The 19461-nt window shown below is 45.9% G+C and overlaps 1 protein-coding gene across 4 annotated transcripts; it reads left to right on the plus strand.

The window, feature by feature from the left end:
- Window positions 1-7013: 7013 nt before the first annotated feature.
- Window positions 7014-18235, plus strand: Gsdma2 (gasdermin A2). Of its 4 annotated transcripts, none has more exons than XM_006534455.3 (11): window positions 7014-7125; window positions 7474-7558; window positions 9320-9538; window positions 9742-9922; window positions 11115-11277; window positions 12245-12341; window positions 12812-12901; window positions 15140-15294; window positions 15762-15876; window positions 17495-17568; window positions 17784-18219. In XM_006534455.3, exons 2-11 carry the CDS (start codon window positions 7501-7503, stop codon window positions 18024-18026), a joined length of 1395 nt encoding a protein of 464 aa, XP_006534518.1. In that variant the 5' UTR covers window positions 7014-7125; window positions 7474-7500; the 3' UTR covers window positions 18027-18219. The 4 variants fall into 4 exon arrangements, with proteins under 4 accessions (XP_006534518.1, NP_084003.2, NP_001350149.1 ...); NM_029727.3 differs by having other exon boundaries at window positions 7030-7125; window positions 7528-7558; window positions 17784-18235; NM_001363220.1 differs by lacking the exon at window positions 7474-7558 and having other exon boundaries at window positions 7030-7125; window positions 17784-18235.
- Window positions 18236-19461: the final 1226 nt, after the last annotated feature.

The following is a 19461-nucleotide window of genomic DNA, read 5'->3' on the forward strand; positions in this document are numbered from 1 at the left end:
TCGTGAAGTATTATTTAAGGGATGAGAGAAGGATCAGCAGCTAAGAGCATTTGTTCTTGTAGAAAAACCTGGATTCAGTTTCTCAACACCCACATGTGACACAAAACCATCCATAACTGTAGTTTTCGGCCTACATGGGCATGTGTGTGTATAAATATATATATATACAGACAGACAGACAAAACATTCATATGAGTAAAATAAATAAATCTAAAACAAAATTGTTAGAGCCAGGTATGGTGGTGCACACCTTTAATCCCAGCACTCAGGAGGCAGAGACAGTGAGTTCAAGACCAGCCTGGTCTACAGTACAGGCTGGTTCCATGATAACCAGGGCTATGTTGTCTCAAAATAAATAAATAACAATATCAAATAAATTAATAAATTATTTATTATTACTCAAGATGCCCTCAGTTCAGCATCACTGCAAGCATAGCCCCTGTTTCACACACAGACACACATGAACATCCATGCACATGGATACACCACACACACACACACACACACACACACACACACACACACACACACGTGCGCGCATACAGCTCTTTAGCAACTCTATCTGACAAGCCCCACTTCCTGAAGGAAGAGCACACCCTCCTCTCATCTCACCTCTGTAGGACTGAGAGGAGGAGCAGCTGTTGGCCACACCCCTGCAGTGAGAGCCCCGACAGAGCCGTGTGGGCCCTGGAGTTGCAGAGTAAGCCTGAGATTACAAGAGGACAACATTGAATTTGAGGTCATCTAGCTGTCTCAGATGAGTCCTCCAACACTCACAAAGCATGGTGACTTCAGGGCCACCCCGCAGGCTCCTAACAGGCTTCTGTACTGAACTTAGGGCTTTGGGATCTAATCCTTGCCCAGCTTTGCTCACTCCCAGCGCTCACAGCCTGGAGAGGGGCATCAAGGATGTGATTGGAGCTGAATTTTAAGATTTTTGCTGCTGGTCACCTCTGAAATAGATGACTCTCTAAGTGCAAAGAGTTGTTGCTGTTATTGTCCATTTGTTTGTTTTGCTTTCTCTCTTATGCAGATGGAGGCCATGCTAAGCCAAAATGTCTTCCAAGTAGTAGCGAGGTGTGGGGCACTGGACGTGGGGGAATAAAGGGTGTGTGACAGAAGACCCAAGTCCTGCCAGAGCTTCAGGGCTCTGGGCAGGAAGACACAGGGAGTGCCTCGTGCGCTCTCCATGCTGCCAGTGTGGGCATTTGACTGTGGAAAGCCACAGAACCCCAGGCTTCGGGGCTTGAGAGGGAGCAGTCTGTGGTCAATGGGCTTCAAGGAAGCCAGGAACAACAGATTCTAGGTCTTGGGCATTGCAGGACATCACTGGACACCACGGAAGAGCTGAGAATGGGTGGGGGTCACAGGGGGCAGCTCAGTTTCCAGGAGAGGGAGAGTCTGTTCAAGCTTGACAGCTGGAAACGCTGGGAAACATTCTTATAGGAGATTAGAAGTGGCTCTTTAGGGGAAGGTCTATTCCATCATTCTAGCACTGCGGGTCTTCATGAGCAGAGACAGACCATGGTTTTAGAGCTTTATTGTTAAAAAAAAAAAAAAACAGAGAAAGAGAAAGGTAGAGAAGTAGAGACCGGCCATGGGAGAGGGGGAGAAGGGATGGGGAGAGAGTAAGCAAGAGAAGCCAGAGAAGCAAGAGAGAGAGGGAGAGGAGAGGCCAAGCAGCCCCTTTTATAGTGAGATGGGCTACCTTGCTGTTTCAGGGTAACTGTGGAAGGAACAGACCTGGCTATTGCCAGGTAACTGAGAGGGTGGAGTCTAGACAGCCTACATGACTGATGCCCACAGAATGATGGAGTTGAGGGCTCGAGGTGTCAGCCGTCTGTGTCTGGAGGCATAGTTCACTGTTCCATCCCTTGTAGGGTTTTCTACTGGGTCTCCAGAGTAAGCCTTGCTCTAACAGAGCACAGACTGACTTTCGCAGTCCCACAGCAATGTCCTTCCATCTGCATTCTGCATGCTCATGGACCTCTGGATGAAGAGTTGGTAACTAAGCCCTGATGGGATTTTTTTTTTTTGCTGGCCTTTACATGTATGCAAACGGTTAGTTGTGATGGCAAATGGCTGTGATCCCAGAACTCACGATGCTGAGGAAGTAGGATCAGTAGTTCAAGGCTAGCCTCAGCTACATGGACAGTTTGTGTCCAGACTAAGCTACATGAGACTCTGTGTAAAAAGTTAAACAAGCAACAAACAAACCCAAACAGCACATACATACACACACACAAACACACACACACACACACACATGCATGCACACACACCAGACAAGCTTCTCTATACCCAAAGCTAAGAGCTCTGTGGTTCCTAGTATATCTCCATGTTTTCTGCATGGGGCAACCATAGCCACTCTTCAGATGTTTTATCTTGTTGCAACTGTGCATAGGGAAAGTGCAGCCTGGGGCTAGGCCTGGGAGAGTTTGGGTTCCAAGCTTTCCTTAACTGGGACCCAGTCTCCTCAGCAAGGATCTGGAAGCTATGTCCTAACAGGCAGGTATAGCCATCCCAGCTGTGGAGGCTGTTTCTCTAACACCAGCCACATGGTGGACAAAGAGCTCTGACACCTGTCACCTCCATGCTCAGGTGCTCAAGAAGGTCCTGGGGCCAGCTGATAGAAGAGGCTTCTAGGAGTTGGTACTGAGGCTAACAGTTGTCTCTGTGTTTCTATCAGCATGTCAGATGGGGAAGGGTGGGGAAGGGGAGAGGATAAGGGAGAGGAAGGAAAAGAGGGAAAACAGCTAACAGGTATGGTGGGGTACTATAATGCCAGCACCCAAGTAGCTGAGGCAGAGGAGTCAGGAGTTTAAGGTCAGCCAACACTATATATTAGGGTAGAGGGGAGGAGAAAAGAGGAGGGGAGAGATATGGGGTGGGGAGAGAAAAGGTAGAGGGGAGGAGAGGAGAGGTGCAGAAGCAAGCCAGGAACCTGAGCCTCCAGTGTGAGCTACAAAGCAGCTTCCTCTTGCCCTAGCCTCTCCCTCCAACCTCATTTTCTCCTCTTGCTCAAGAGAGTCTGGGAATGTGTCTGAGTGAGGAGTCCCTGCCCTCAGCTGCCCTCAGCTGCCCAGCAACCCTGCAGCACACTCTGCTGGATGTTATCAAGAGAGATGCAAAGTAACTGGTGAAAAACAAAAGGCTTTGCAGAAAGTAGAGGAAGCTTCTGTAATCAATTGTTATCAATGGTAATCAAACATTAGCTGCATATCCTAGTTATTGTTACTCAGTGTGCCCACAGCGATTCTTTGGCAAAAGAGAACATTGATGTGAAATCATGTTTCATCATCTCCATGTAAAGTTTTAACACCCTATTATGAAGCTGTGGTGGTGTTAAAATAGAATTGTAAGATAAAATCATGAAGGTATTTAAAAAAAAAAGTCTTAAAAACCTGACAAGGCATCTGTTCCTTGTTTTGAACAGCAATTAAATTGGTTATTGCAGAATATTGATATTTTGCCTATTGCTTAGTGAACTTTTTAAGTAAAATTGATAATCATTATCCAAAAGAGAAGTTGTTAAAAATTGCTTCTAAGCATGCTTTTGTATTTTCTGTAAATTTATGCATGTATGCATCCCATAAAGAATACATCTACTGTATTTATAAACATCCCTTCTGTGGGAGAGAAGTCTATGTGATTGGATCACATGTTTATTCTTTTGAGTTTCCTCCTGCTTCAGTACAGATGATTGAACTGGGTGCTGTAGCCAGTGTTTTGAAATGTTGAAAAATCAAGCTTTAATTTTTATACTGAAAGCCTATATATATATATATATATGTATATATATATATATATATATATATATATATAGAGAGAGAGAGAGAGAGAGAGAGAGAGCTCATTGCTTAAAATTGCTTAAAATAGTTCCTTTTTTAGCTACTGCTAATTCTCAAAACTGCAATCATACAACTCAAGTTAAGAAAACATATTGTTTCTTTAAAGGACTGACTTTGGACATTTAAGAACTATCCTAGATTGCCTGGACAAGAGCTCTTTAGGCAATGCCACCCTAGATTCATATCCCAGGCAGATTATAGGCCTTACACAAGAACAATTGGCCATATAATCTCATTCTTTACATCATCAAAATAGTAATGGCTTGAGACAATAATTTGGTATTTTTAGAAAATGTGCAGGTCAAATTGTAAAGACTTGTTCTCAGTGTCCTCAGCTTCTACCTGTTCCACATAATGGCATTAATTCTCTAGGATTTATACTTAATCAATTACTGCAAATGGATATTCATACTTCTGATTTTAGAAAAATAAAATATGCACATGTGACTATTGATACCTTTTCAGGATTTCTAGTTCCAAATCAGATGAAGACAGATATTGGAAATGAAGATTACAGTCAAGCATTTGAGATGTTTTGTCAACATTTTAATGTTACCAATGTTACTGGAATTTTTAATACTTCTCAAGGACAAGGGATTGTGGGCATATAAAACAGCATCTTCTTAAAAGGGGGAGGGGAATTATATCTCCATGCACATTATTTAAATCACACTTTTTATTTTTAAAATTTAAAATTTGGATGCCAAACAACTCCTTCCTGAGTGCCGTATAGTATCCTATAACTAGGCATACTCATGGCTAGGTGAGATGGAAGGATTCACTTATTGGTATATGGTATGATCCAGGTCAGGTATTTAATATGGGAAGAGGACATGTTTGTGTTTTTTCCACAGAATGCTGCAGGAGCATGCTAGCTGCCAAAATGATTCGTGTGACAGGCTTACCTGTGAGCTTGCTGAGTGCCCTGACAATGTGGACAGGAAAGGTGTGTTGGGCATATGATCTTGACCCACCTTTGCTTGCCTATGTTCCAGATTAGACAAGCTAAGCTGCCTTGCTTCAAGCTTTTAGACTTTGTGAAAAAGAAAACATAGAGAATGTGGAAACTGACTTAGAAAAATTAAATAAAAGGAGGAGTTATAAAGACTCTCTCCTCTTTGCTTTACTGTGACCAGTTATTCTGACTCAATCATGGACTGGTCTAGAAATAAATCCATTATTGGAGACTCCTATCATGAAAATACCTAAAAATCTTTACCAGCCAGCAGAGTTAACTTGGAGCATAGCCTCCATTATTTACATGAGGAGTAACAGTTTTTTGTTGATTCTCAAAGCCACCGCCCCCACTCCAGGAGGCCAGACTTGGGTCTGCTCATTGCAAATTTGTAACTGAATTTAGTGCCTGGAACATTCCCACAGACACCCTTAATCCTGTTCCTTTCAACTTTGGACTTTGTATTTCAAGCAGGTCGGTTACCTCCTTACAGGCTCGCCTTCAGCAAAGCTCAGATATGGCAGTGATTCATTGTTATGAAGAAATGCATTGACTCCATATTGTGGCTTTGGTCTAATTGGGGAAAAGGTGTGCAATGAGGGCCAGCAGCCAAAGACAGGCCACTGGTCTATGGCTTCTTTCAACCTAAGACAGAGGCATGTGCCAAGAGGCCGTGTTTTCTCATAATAAACACTGAGAGGACATGTTTGTGCAAATAGATACAAACAAGCTGCATGTATTCTCTGAGATGGGTTAGAAAATATCCAATTAGATTCAGTCCTAAGACAGGCACGGCCTCCAGCCACCATAATTTCCAGGCAGGACCATGGAGCATAAGTAAATTTTATGCCCCAGTCCAGCTAATTTTTAATAAATAAAAAGGGAGGAATTGTTCCCTACCCCCAGAATTGAGTGAGATGGCTCAGACCTGGTTTGCTACAGTTGCTAGGCCACCTAGGGTGGAGTCTTCCAACATCTGCTGTCCTGCCACATCTGTGGTTTTCTCCAAGATGCCACTACCTGCTGAGAGGCTGAACCTCTTTTCCTGATGTGATCCTGACAAAGCAATGAGATACTGGCATGGTGGAGGATGCTTACACAAACACACACACACACACACACACACACACACACACTACTAGCACAGACTCTTAAGTAAGCATTGGGCCTTGATCAGAACTTGTCTTGTTCTCTTGCTGCCTTTCCCATCCAAACCCCAGCTTTCCTTTCAGGAACCCAGTAACCTGTGGCCCCTGGCAGCTACAGAAGACAATATGAGCTCACTCTATCCTGCTTCCTCAGACTTCTGTGTATACTGGTACCAAGCTATGCATGTGTAGCCAATGCACATATACACATAGAGAGAGGTAAGAATCAGCAGGCTGATGTATACAAAGATAAAGGGCAGATTATCAGCTCCTCTGCTACCTGCAGTCCCTAAACATATAGGATTTCTTATCACTTATCATTTCCACAAGGTCTCAGATGAATGGCAGATGTTTCCAAATGGGCCACAATGACACCACACCATTCACATGCATGCATGCGTACAGACACTCAAACAAACACCCAATTTCCACTCCCTCCGTAGTTTGGAGCAACCTTGTTTGAACATTAACTGCCTTGTCAGCCATAAGTGCTTTCTGGCAGAAAGTCTTGGCCTCTGTGGAAAAGCACTAACCCAGTTGAGAACAAATAGCTATAGATCTTGAGAACATGTGCCTAGAACCCATTCTGTTCTGTTCTTCCAACTGAACATTTTACCCAGCCTATAGCCTGTTCTTGGGAACAGGGGCATTCCCCAGAGATAAAGCGACCCCACTCCACCCCCCTTATCCTATATCCTGCTTCTAGGAGTATATAACCTGTGTGGGAACAATAAATATTTGTCAGCTTGATAAGACTTTGTGACTTGCTATCCATTCTTTGGGTCTCTTGTCTCCCCCTCTCCATTCTCTTCCAGGTGATCTCCCCAACCCTGTCCCTGTTAACTGTCCCTTGTTCCCAAAAGTCCACAAGAAAATTTTCACTCACCACTTCTTTCTGTCTCAGGACCATCTACAAAGACACCTGTCTGGCAACTCCCTACCCAAACCCTCTTCTCGTCTCAGGCCAGGGCCCAGTGCCTGAGGTGGGGCACTTCAAACAGACTGATACTGGTGGAGTCTGTGGGAGTCTACATCCCAGCCTCCACAGAAATATAAAGCACCCAGTCCTGATAAGGGACAGTCAGTCATTCTCTCACCCTATAGACAGAACGAGCTCTGGTTCCTTACCACACATCTGCTGCCAGACAGGACCCAGCATCACCCTTCCCTGGTAAGATCAATGATGGCTCAGAAGGCAGGGGGACACTCTGGGGAGCAAGGGGAAGGTTGGAGCCAAATGGGCATGGGATTTCTTATCCTTTATCATGGCCATAAAGTTCCCCTGGATTTCAATGGGTGTAGGACTCATAGTAGACCTTAGAGAGAAAAGAGGCAGCCCTTTGAGTGCCACTCTGGTGAAGGGTAGGTCCTTCTAGATACACTCAATTGGTCTCTGGAGAGACTTAGGCCATCCCAGCCCTTCCAGGAACAACGGCTGGAAAGTATATTGTAGATGACAGAATGGCCCCAACATCTGTGTGTGTTGCTCCTCTTTCCCTTCCTCTGTCAAGTACTACAGAAAGGTGAGACCCATGGAGGCTAGCTGATGTGTCTGATCTTTTCCACCCACCAGGAAAATCTGGATGTGTCTCCTGGATGCTCAGGTGAGATACCTGGACTTCAAAGACAGAGTCCTAAGATGTCAAACTTGCAGTACTTGCTGGTCCCACATCTGTTTTGTCCCTTTCACCCTCGCGTGTTTCCCAAGACCAAGCTCTCTCTTTCTATCCTTCTTTCTACCAGACATGGTGCCTGGTGCTGGTGCTGATGCTGTAGAGGTGATTAAGGTCCATTTCCTCCCCTCTGGGAAGTTACAGTTGAGTAGATGAGGCACTCAGGTTGACAGATGGTAACAAGATGAATAAGCAGGTGTTTCAGAAGTAAATATACAAGGAGCCTTGAGAATACAAGCAGAGTCACCAAAATGTCCAAAGGAGTAATGTGGTGAGCAGGTGACTTGAGTCTTTTTCCTCCTCCTCCTCCTCCTCCTCCTCTTCTTCTTCTTCCCCTTCCTCCTTCCCCCTTCTTCTCCCTTCCCCTTTCTTCCACCTCCTTCCCCTTCTCCCCTTTTTCCCCTTTTCCCCCTTTTCCCCTTTCTTCCCCTCTTTTCCCCCACTTTCTTTCCCCCTCCCCCTTTCCCCTTCCCCTCCCCCTCCCCTTCCCCTTCTTCTCCTTCTTCCCTTTCTACACCTTCCCCTTCTTCACCTTTATTCCCTTTTCCCCTTCTTTTCCCCTCTCCCCCTTCCCCTTCCCCTTCCCCTTCCCTTCCCCTTCTTCTTCTTCTTCTTCTTCTTCTTCTTCTTCTTCTTCTTCTTCTTCTTCTTCTTCTTCTTCTTCCTCCTCCTCCTCCTCCTCCTCCTCCTCCTCCTCCTCCTCCTCCTCCTCCTCCTCTTCTTCTTCTTCTTCTTCTTCTTCTTCTGAGTGATCATGTGGTTATAGGAATTAAAACTCAGGACCTCCACAAGAGCAGTCAATGCTCTTAACCACTCCAGCCCTTGAGTTGAGTCTTTTTTGTTTGTTTGTTTGTTTGTTTGTTTTTGGGTTTTTGAGACAGAGTTTCTCTGTATAGCCCTGGCTGTTCTGGAACTCACTTTGTAGACCAGGCTAGCCTCGAACTCAGAAATCTGCCTGCCTCTGCCTCCCGAGTGCTGGGATTAAAGGTGTGTGCCACCATGCCTGGCTTTGAGTTGAGTCTTAAAGGATGAATACGAATTCTTTTCATTGGAAAGGGGATATATCGTAAACAGAACCAACAAAGGCAAAAAAGAAGTGAGCAAGAGAAAGGAACTGGGAAACTGGCCCACTATAGCTAGGCTGCTAGGAGGTGGGTGGGAGGGAAGTGTAGGGTACAAACAAGTGTACCTTTGCCAAGGAAAGGGCAACTGGGGAAGCTGCCCAGCTCTGACTGCCCAGGCCCCTGGGCCCAGTGTGGTTGCTTCCTTTCCCTGGTGTCCCCAGGTCCTAGTTTCAACTGTCCCTTAGTGTGAGAGGATACTTCACTTCCACTGCTGATGACAGGCTCTAGCTGGACTCTGTGGCTCTAGGAAGGTCTCTCAGACCTTCCCCCTGATTCCCCAGAATGTCCCCTGCCTTCTCAGCTGAGAAGAAATGAACATGGAATGAGAAAAGAGCCCTTACCAAAGGGGAAGGCTGGCATCTTGTGTCAGCCATGTGAACTCTAGAGCTTGGGATTGTCCATCACAAAAGTAGGACTCTGGGGCTCCTTCCAGATCCAACATCCAGATGCTCTAATTGTCTCCCCTCTACTCTAGGAGTGAAGCCTGGTGACAGCCTCTTACAAAGTCCTTACCAGGTCTTGACGACCCCAGCGGCTGCCTGGACATTGTCCAACTCTTTCTCCACAGAGACAATGTCTATGTTTGAGGATGTCACCCGGGCCCTGGCTAGACAGCTGAACCCTCGAGGGGATCTGACACCCCTAGACAGCCTCATCGACTTCAAACGCTTCCATCCCTTCTGCCTGGTGCTGAGGAAGAGGAAGAGCACACTGTTCTGGGGAGCCCGCTATGTGCGCACCGACTACACTCTCCTGGATGTGCTGGAGCCGGGCAGCTCCCCCTCAGGTCAGCCTCTCACCCAGAGCTGGGCTCTGAAGGATGCTGTGGGGCCAGGGCCAGCCATCCTGACCACAAGGAAGATTATCAAGCTCTTCTCTCTGATATGGTTAGGTGTCACCAAGCCCAGAGTTCTCTCTAGCAGTGCTGTGCTGATGAGTCGGGGTGGGGGGTGCTCCCAGTTTACTGCTTCTATCTTTTCCTTACCACAGATCCAACACTCCTTGGCAATTTTAGCTTTAAGAATATGCTGGATGTCAGAGTAGAGGGAGATGTGGAGGTGCCAACAATGATGAAGGTAAAGGGGACTGTGGGCCTGTCACAAAGCAGCACGCTGGAGGTACAGATGCTCAGTGTGGCTCCCACGGCTCTGGAGAACTTGCACATGGAGAGGTGAGAGAGGACAGGGCTGAGGGGCTGCCAGGATCAATATTTGATAAATGGAACTTCATGAAAGTAAAAGTTTCTATAAGGCAAAGAATGCTGTCAATAGGACAAAAAGGCAGTGTACAGATTGGAAAGTATCTTCACCAACCCTACATCTTACAGAGGGCTAATGCACAGAGTTTAAGAAGAAACCAAGAAGTTAGGTGTTAATACCCAAAACAATATAATCTAAAAATGGGGTTGAGAGCTAAACGGAGAACTCTCAGCAAGGGAATCTAGAAGAGCAGAGAAGCACTTAAGGAAATATTTGAGTCTTTAGTCATCAGTGAAAAGTCAGTCAAAACCTCTCTGTAGTTCCATCCTGTACCTCTCAGGATGGCTAAGACCAAACCTCAAGGGATAGCACATGCTCACAAGGATTTAGAGCAAGGTGGGAGAATAAATTGTACAACTTTGGAAATCTATATGGCAATTTCACAAAAAAAAAAAAAAAATGAGAGTAGTGCATGTAATTGGAAGCAGGAAGGCACAGAAGGACTAAAGATCCACAATGGTCCACATTTAGGGGGAATCACCCAGTTTAGTGAGTGTGGGTCACTGTGATTTCAGCAGAGTGAGATAGTCAGTATGGCTCACTCTTTGAGACATTTGCAGTAGGTGAAGGAGAGAAATAGGGCAGTGTTTTGAGGGAGAACTCAGGAACAAAAGCAGATGCTGTAAGGACAGAGATGTGTTTTCATACGGAAGCAAAGGGGAGGAGGAAGTGGAGATGCCAGGTGATGAGCCTCCAGCTGTTTGCACAGTTTATGGCAGTTTATACCTGGGAGGTAGTTGGCATCATCTCTGTCTTATAGAAGAGGCAACTCAGATTCAAAGCTGCTGCCCTGCCAGGAAGCCGAAGTCTGATTTTGCATTGTGGGCTGATCTGAGCCCTCATTCCTTCCCTGGCACTGTACTGTCTACGATTGACAAATTTAAAAACCAGGCACTAAGGGGCATAGTGGCACATACCTTTAGTCCCAGTGCTTGAGAGACAAAGGCAGGTGGGTCTCTGTGAGTTCAAGGCCAGCCCTGGGTTCACAGGCCAGCCAAGGCGGTACAACGGGAACCTGTCTCAAAAATAAAATAATACAAAGCACAGGTGGTGGCCCTGGTAAGAAATGCTGTGGGTGGTGTCTTCCTGCTTCTCCTGCCTTAGGAAACTGTCAGCAGACCACCCGTTCCTGAAGGAGATGCGGGAATACAAGCAAAACCTGTATGTGGTGATGGAGGTGGTGAAAGCCAAGCAGGAAGTCACTCTGAAGCGAGCTAGCAACGCAATTTCCAAATTCTCTCTCAACCTTCCCTCACTGGGACTACAGGTTTGCTATACACAGACATCGATAGAAAGACACAGAGATGGAGAGAGACAGACCACACACACTGTCCTTTGCTCAGTGGTACCCAGCAGGCCAGGTCTCCATAGGCCACAGACAACACAGAGCAAGTTCAGTGATACAGGATTTGTCCTCACCCCTCCCCTGCTCTCCTCTCTGGTATGGTGGTGCACACTAGTAATCCCAGCGCTCTAAAGGCAGAGGCAGGAGAGTCACGGGTTCAAGGTCAGTCTGGGCTACCTGGTAAGATCCCAGGAAGAGGGCAGTTTCCTGCTTTCAGAATGTCCTTCCTTATAGATGAGTCGCACAGGTAAAGCCCGGTAGAAATAAGTGCATCTCTTATAATCTATACATACATCTAGTGAGTATGTTCAAGAGGAAAGGTATGGGATTGGGAGCCAGGGGAAGACTTCCTGAATGAGATAAGAATGGGGCAGCTGATGTGGAGGAAGGAAGAACCTGGGATGTGGGGCAGGATGATCCACAGGCAGGTGCTAGAGCAGGTCTGTCCAGTTCCTCTGCTGTCCAGTCCAGAAGCAGTGGGTGATCACTAGACATGAATGGGAAGGGGGCTGGAGAGATGACTTAGTGGTTAATACCACTGACGACCATTCTTCCAGAGGTCCTGAGTTCAATTCTAAGCAACCATATGGTGGCTTACAACCATCTGTCATTCGATCCAATGCCCTCTTCTGGTGTGTCTAAAGAAAAAGACAGTGTACTCATACATAAAATAAACAAATGAATGTATATAATTTTTAAAAAAGAAATGAATGGGAAGGCTTCAAGGGCCATAAGTTCAGAACACAGAGAAAGAATACTGGACATCCTACTGAAGGCTTTCCAACCCCTTGTGTCCTCAAAGACTATCCGACCCAGCCCTGTACCTGCATCCTGCTCCTCCTCCTAATGGATCTCAGAGAACTCACAGACTCTCATTGTGTAATCCTAGGGATCCGTGAACCACAAGGAGGCTGTAACCATCCCCAAGGGCTGTGTTCTGGCCTATCGAGTGAGACAACTGATCATCTATGGGAAAGATGAGTGGGGTGAGCAGAAACCAGCATGTGCTGACCTCAAGATAAGGGATGGCTGCATGTGTGCAGTGGCATCCTGGGCCTCTCTTGCTGTGTGAGGGGATGGGGTGGGGGGAGCAGCATCTTATATTGCCCATTGCTGGAGACAGAACCAAGGTTGCTCCAGGTGAAGGAGGAGACCTGGGTTTCAGGTGTCTATGGCACTGGGGAGGATGTGGGGAGTGACCCTAAAGCCAAATGAGCACAGCCTCCGACCTCAGGAAGCCCAAGGAGGAGACAGATCCTGACAGCAGACCTGGATTGGTGATTGGGGCAGGGGTGTGTGGGGGATGCTATTGAAGGGAAGAGCTTACAACTTCCAACAGTGAAGTTCAGGTAAAGAATTAGATGGGGCATTTGAGGAGTTTGGGGTTTTAGGCTGAAGAAAAAAGGGTGTGGCAAGCTGGTAATGACCTCCTAATGCCTTCTCTTGTTCCTTATAGGCATTCCATACATTTGTACTGACAACATGCCAACCTTTAACCCCCTGTGTGTGCTTCAGAGACAAGGCAGTACTGTCCAGATGATATCTGGTAAAGTCTCCCACCCTAAAATAGGAGCAGCAGCTCCTATAATCTACCAACAAAAACATCTGCTCTTGTTTCCTGGGTCCTCAGACAGATAGAGTTATGGGACATAAAGGAACAAAGAGACAGGGGCCATTACACAGCCAGAAACATAGAGATTTGGAGACGGGATGTGTTCCAAAGTCGTATGGGTGGGTGTACTCACAGAATCTCAATGTTTTCATAATGCTACCATGAGACTGTCTTAGCCATGGCTTTAGGGAAGGGCAGCAAAGAGTTTGTCGTGACAGATGTTCTTTTTGTGTTTTCAGAAAAGCCAGGAGAAGGGAAACTCATGTCTAAGTGTTCCTTTTGACTTAAGTTCAAAACCTTAGTTTTCCTCCCACCTGCATCTTGGGAATGGCCAGGAAGATAGCGGGACAGATCTCAGCAAACAGCTGTGCCTCAACTACAGCAGAACTCCCAATAAAAAGTTAGGATAAGGGCTGGTGAGATGGCTCAGTGGGTAAGAGCACCTGACTGCTCTCCGAAGGTCTGAAGTTCAAATCCCAGCAACCACATGGTGGCTCACAACCATCTGTAACAAGATCTGACTCCCTCTTCTGGAGTGTCTGAAGACAGCTACAGTGTACTTACATATAATAAATAAATAAATCTTTAAAAAAAAAAAAAAGAAGTTAGGATAAGAATAAGAAGTTCCAATAAAAACAATAGAATGGAGAGATCTGTAGACAAAATGCACAGGAGATCTGCTGCCCCAGACTTTGCTGTCAGCGGCCTCAGTAGCTGCAACCTGTTCCGCGTGTATCTGCTGCCAGAAACTGGGGCAGCTGGCCTTGAGACACCCAGCTGCTGGGTGATACCAGTTCAACCTGAGTGCCCTTTTCTCGTTGTGTCAGTTCTTTTTTTTTTTTTAAGATTTATTTTATTTGCCAGGAAATAGTGGCTCATGCCTTTAATCCCAGCACTTGAGAGGCAGAAACAGGCAGATTTCTGAATATGAGGCCAGCCTGGTCTATTGAGTGAGTTCCAGGACAGCCAGGGCTACACCGGGAAACCCTGTCTCGGAAAAAAAACAAAAACAAAAACAAACAAAAAAAAGATTTATTTTATTTATATAAGTACACAGTAGCTATCTTCAGACACACCAGAAGAGGGCATCAGATCCCATTACAGATGTTGTGAGCCACCATGAGGTTGCTGGGTATTGAACTTAGGACCTCTGGAAGAGCAGTCAGTGCTTTTAACTACTGAGCCATCTCTCCAGCCCCTATATTAGTTCTTGTCCATTCCTGCCTCCCGGGACTGGAGCAAGAGGATTCTGAACATTTTTTTTTTTTTTCGAAACAAGGTTTCTCTTTGTAGCCCTGACTGTCCTGGAACTCACTATGTAGCCTCGAACTCAGAAATCTGCCTGCCTCTGCCTTCCAAGTGCTGGGATTAAAGGCGTGCAACACCACTGCCCGGCTAGGATTGGTACTTTTCTGTCTATTTTCCTCTTATTTTCTCAGTGATCCAAGATTCTGATGTTGGAAAGGAGCTTTGTGAATTTTTTCAAGACTTTGCTACACAAGTAGGGAGAGAAGCATTAGAGTGGAAGGGAAAGGAAGGGAAAGTCAGAGAGAGAAAAAGAGATACACAGAGATACAGAGACAGACACAGAGAGTTAGAGAAGAGAGAAGCCCTTGGTCCTGGGATTACAGCCTCTTCCAGGAAGCCATTTCCCCCAACACAGAGTAGATGTACTTTTTGAATTCAGGCCACTAAACAGACAGGCTGCAGTTCACAGCCACTGTCCCTTGATACAGAACCACTGCTCTCTGAAATAGTCCCAGTGTCCACTTCACTAAGTTATCAAGACTATCGTTTGTCCACAAACAAGAGAAGGAGAAACAGGCTTCCCCTAAATGTCTGGGTGGAATCATTGAGACTAGAAGTCAACTACTGTGCACAGATAAAGAATGAATCCTGGGATACAGGGTGGTGGTAGTTGTAACGGTAGTGCGATTAACTGTCGTGTTAGTTGAAGGTTGGGAGTCTAGTCCACCTCTTTGCTCCATCTTTCATAACAAGGCTTTAGCATGACTTCATAACCACACCCCTTGGTAAAGAGGAAAAGTCAGATAAAAGCTGGAAACAGGGTACCAGGTCCTGAGGAAGGGGTCAAAAACCTACATATATATATATATTCAGTGTGAGAGGGCACCAGGTAAAGGGTGCCTGCCCCATAAACTCTGCCCCTAGGGGAGATGCACGAAGACTTCAAGACATTAAAGAAAGAGGTTCAGCAAGAGACTCAAGAAGTGGAGAAGTTGAGTCCAGTGGGGCGAAGCTCCCTACTCACTTCCCTCAGCCATCTCCTAGGAAAGAAGAAAGAGCTCCAGGACCTTGAGCAGATGGTGAGAGCCCAGAGCACAGGGAGTATGGAGGAAGGGAAGTGTGGGTGGTGGCGGCCACTGCAGATGGGGAGGGGAACTGCCAATGGCACAGTGACCAAACGCTGCGGAATAAATAGCAGATGTCCTTCCCAAGGCTGCCCAAGTGCACCTTGGCTGCTAGGCTACCACTGGCCCCTTTATCTCTGAAAGAAGAGCATCAGTACAGGGTTCCCGGAAGTGGTGTGTGCCCTCTGATGGCCAGAGGGTACCATAAGCCTATGGCGCCCCCTGCTGGATAACAGCTTACACTTTCCAGTGCTCAAAACCCAGGGACCAAGGAGCCTACCAGTCCAGCGCTTTGTAGGACCTGACCACACACAAAAGAAACAGGGAGTGGGAGAGAGTCAGCCTCGGCTCACAGATTACTGTGTGCCAAGTGCTAGGTTAGACCTTTACCGCAAGTATTAGTCACCCTGTTTTCCTCACAGCTTGAAGGGGCTCTAGACAAGGGACACGAAGTGACCCTTGAAGCACTCCCCAAAGATGTCCTGCTGTTAAAGGACGCTATGGACGCCATCCTCTACTTCCTCGGGGCTCTGACAGGTGAGTGAGAAGTGAGTCAGACGAGTTTCTTTCTGTTATAAGTGTAAATCATGTGAATGATTCCCAAATGAATGAATGAGTGGATGCCAGGTGCCTTATAGTGTGTATGTATGTATACATATGTGTATATATACATATATGTGTGTGTGTATATATGTTTGTGTGTATATGTGTGTGTATATATGTATACATGTGTGTATGTACATATACTTATGTGTATGTATATATACCTATGTGTTTGTACATATACTTATGTGTATGTGTATATATATATATATATATATATATGTATATGTGTGTATATGTGTGTGTATATATAAATATGTGTGTATATATATGAGTGTGTGTATATGTATGTGTATGTATATATGTATTTGTATATGTATACATATACATATGTGTGTGTGTGTGTACATACACAAGGACCTGAGTTTAATCCAGGTATTTGAGAGAGAGAAAAAAATCAGCACCAAATTGGTTTCCTTCCTAGGGTTTAAGTTGGCCTATTTTTAAAAAGATTTATTTCTCTATTTTATGTATATGAGTACACACTGTAGCTGTACAGATAGATGGTTGTGAGCAGTCATCTGGTTGTTGGGAGTTGAATTTACGGCCTCTGCTCAATCCGGTCAGCCCAGCTTGCTCAGGTCAACTGTCTTCGCTCAGTCCCTGCTTGCTGCGGTTCAAAGATTTATTTATTATTCTAAATAACTACAATGTAGCTGCCTTCAGATGCACCAGAAGCAGGTGTCAGATCTCATTATGGGTCATTGTGAGCCACCATGTGGTTGCTGGGATTTGAACTCAGGACCTTTGGAAGAGTAGTTAGTATTCTTACCTGCTGAGTCATCTCTCCAGCCCCTGTTAGTCCATTTTTATTTTTATTTTTTTACATTTTTCAAACCTTCTGTATGGTGCTAAGTCCATCACTTCCACATTGCTGCCAGCCTGTTAGCTTTAATTTCACAGTCACTACTCTTCTGATCTTGTGCCTGTGTTTCCTCCTCCCCTCTGCCTGACAATTTTTTCCACTGAAAAGAAAAACGTCTCAGGCCACACTGGGTACAGAATGCCTAACTTAACCCTGGACTACAGAATGCAAAACTGTCTCAAAAACAAACAAAAAGCACATGACTTCTCCCAAAACTACTTCGAAAGATTAGAATTTTGGTGGCTGTTGTTTTTTAGATGAGGTCTCACTGTGTAGCCCTGGTTGGCCTGGAACTCACTATGTAGAACAATCTGGCCTCAAACTCACAAGGTCGATATAGCTCTGCCTTCCAAAATGCTGAGATTAAAGGTGTGTGTCACTTTACCCAGTCAAAAACCACAACTTTTTTTTTTAAGTTAATGACCAGCAAAGGTGTATGTTATAGAGCAGGTGTTCATCTGTGGATAGATGGAGGGTGGGATGGATGGATGGATGGATAGATGGATGGCTGGATGGATGGATGGACGGACAAATGGACAGATAGATGCGTGGATACATGGATTAATTGATTAGAGTGTACTAACACTATTTAGAATCTGTAGTTCCATCTGTACCAGCAACAAATCTTTTGTTTGTTTGTTTGTTTGTTGTTGTTTTGGTTTTTTCTTTCTCTGCTTTTCCCTCCAGAGCTAAGTGAAGAACAACTGAAGATTCTAGTAAAATCCTTGGAGAACAAGGTCCTACCGGTGCAACTGAAGCTGGTGAGAAAACATGACAGATGCCAGGGGGGGTTTAGGGCAGGGGGGGAGCGCTAGAACCTGTGGGAACATGCAGACCTACTGTGCTCACAGGCCCCAGCCTTATCCCTAGAGAAAAGTCTTCCCCTCTCCCTAGGTGCTTAGGGTACTCAGCCTGCTCTGCTAGGAGGGAGAAAGCTTTCCAGTTCCCCTTATCCAGTCACCTTGGTCCCCTGCAGGTTGAGAGCATCTTGGAACAGAACTTCCTGCAAGATAAAGAGGATGTTTTCCCCCTGCGACCTGATCTGCTCTCCTCCCTCGGGGAGGAGGACCAGATTCTAACAGAAGCACTGGTGGGACTAAGCGGCCTGGAAGTCCAGAGATCAGGGCCCCAGTACACGTGGAATCCAGACACTTGTCACAACCTCTGTGCCCTCTATGCTGGCCTCTCCCTCCTTCACCTGCTAAGCAGGGATTCCTAATGCAACTTCTCTGCCTGCTGCCCTAAAGCCTTCCCGGCCTTACTGTGCTCTGTCTGAAACACTCCAAGATGGTGGCATTCACCTTTAATCCCAGCAGTCAGGAGGCAGAGGCAGTGAGTTCAAGACCAGCCTTGTCTACAGGCTGGTTCCAGGATAACAAGGGCTATGTTGTCTCAAAAATAAATAAATAAAAATATCAAATAAATTAGTAAATTTTTTTTATTATTATTCAATGTGCCCTCAGTTCAGTGTCAGTGCAAGCACAGCGCCTGTTGCCAGGACACAGGTCGCATGCTCGGGAAGCCATCCCTAGTACCAAGCCACAGGGAAGACGAAGAAAGGTTCACACTTTGTTGTCTGCTCCTCCAAGGAAAGACAAATGTACAAACACATCTACCTTCACTCCTCCATACTCATTTTCCAACACAAAAAGAGGAACATTCCCTTCACACACACACACACACACACACACTCGCACACGCACACGCGCGCGCGCGCGCACACACACACACACACACACAGCTCTTTAGCAACTCCATTTGAGGAGCCCCACTTCCTGAAGGAAGAGCACACCCTCCTCTCCTCTCACCTCTATAGGACTGAGAGGAGGAGCAGCTGTTGGCCACCCCCTGGAGTGAGAGACCTGACAGACCAGTGTGGGCCCTGATGTTACAGAGTAAACCTGACATTACAAGAGGACAAAATTGAATTTGAGGTCATCTATTTGTCTCAGATGAGTCCTCCAACACTCACAAAGCATGGGGACTTCAGGGCCACCCCGCAGGCTCCTAACAGGCTTCCGTACTGAACTTAGGGCTTTGGGATCTAATCCTTGCCCAGCTTTGCTCACTCCCATCGCTCACAGCCAGGAGAGGGGCATCAAGGATGAGGGTGGAGCTGAACTTTAAGATTTCTGAAATCAAAAAAAAAAAAATTTCTGAAATCGTTGACTCTCGCATTAGTGCAAACAGTTGTTACTGTTACTTGTTTTGTTTTGTTTTGCTTTCTCTCCTGTGCAGATGGAGGTCATGCTAGGCCAAAATTTCTTCCAAGTAGTAGCAAGGTCCTTCCATCTGCATTCTGCATGGTCAAGGACCTCTGGATGAGGAGTTGGTAACTAAACCCTGACAGGATTTTTTTCCTGGCCTTTACATGTATGCAAACGGCTAGTTGTGAAGGCAAATGGCTGTAATCCCAGAATTCACGAGGCTGAGGAAGGAGGATCAGTAGTTCAAGGCTAGCCTCAGCTACATGGACAGTTAGAGGCCAGACTAAGCTACATGAGACCCTGTGTAAAAACAGTTAAAAAGAGCAAACAAACAAACCCAAACAGGACACACACACACAGACATACACATACACACACACACACACACACACACACACACACAGACATATACACACGCGAGCACATGCACACACGCACACAACAGAC

The sequence above is a fragment of the Mus musculus genome, chromosome 11 (genome assembly GCF_000001635.26).
Source record: "Mus musculus strain C57BL/6J chromosome 11, GRCm38.p6 C57BL/6J".
Classification (NCBI taxonomy): domain Eukaryota; kingdom Metazoa; phylum Chordata; class Mammalia; order Rodentia; family Muridae; genus Mus; species Mus musculus.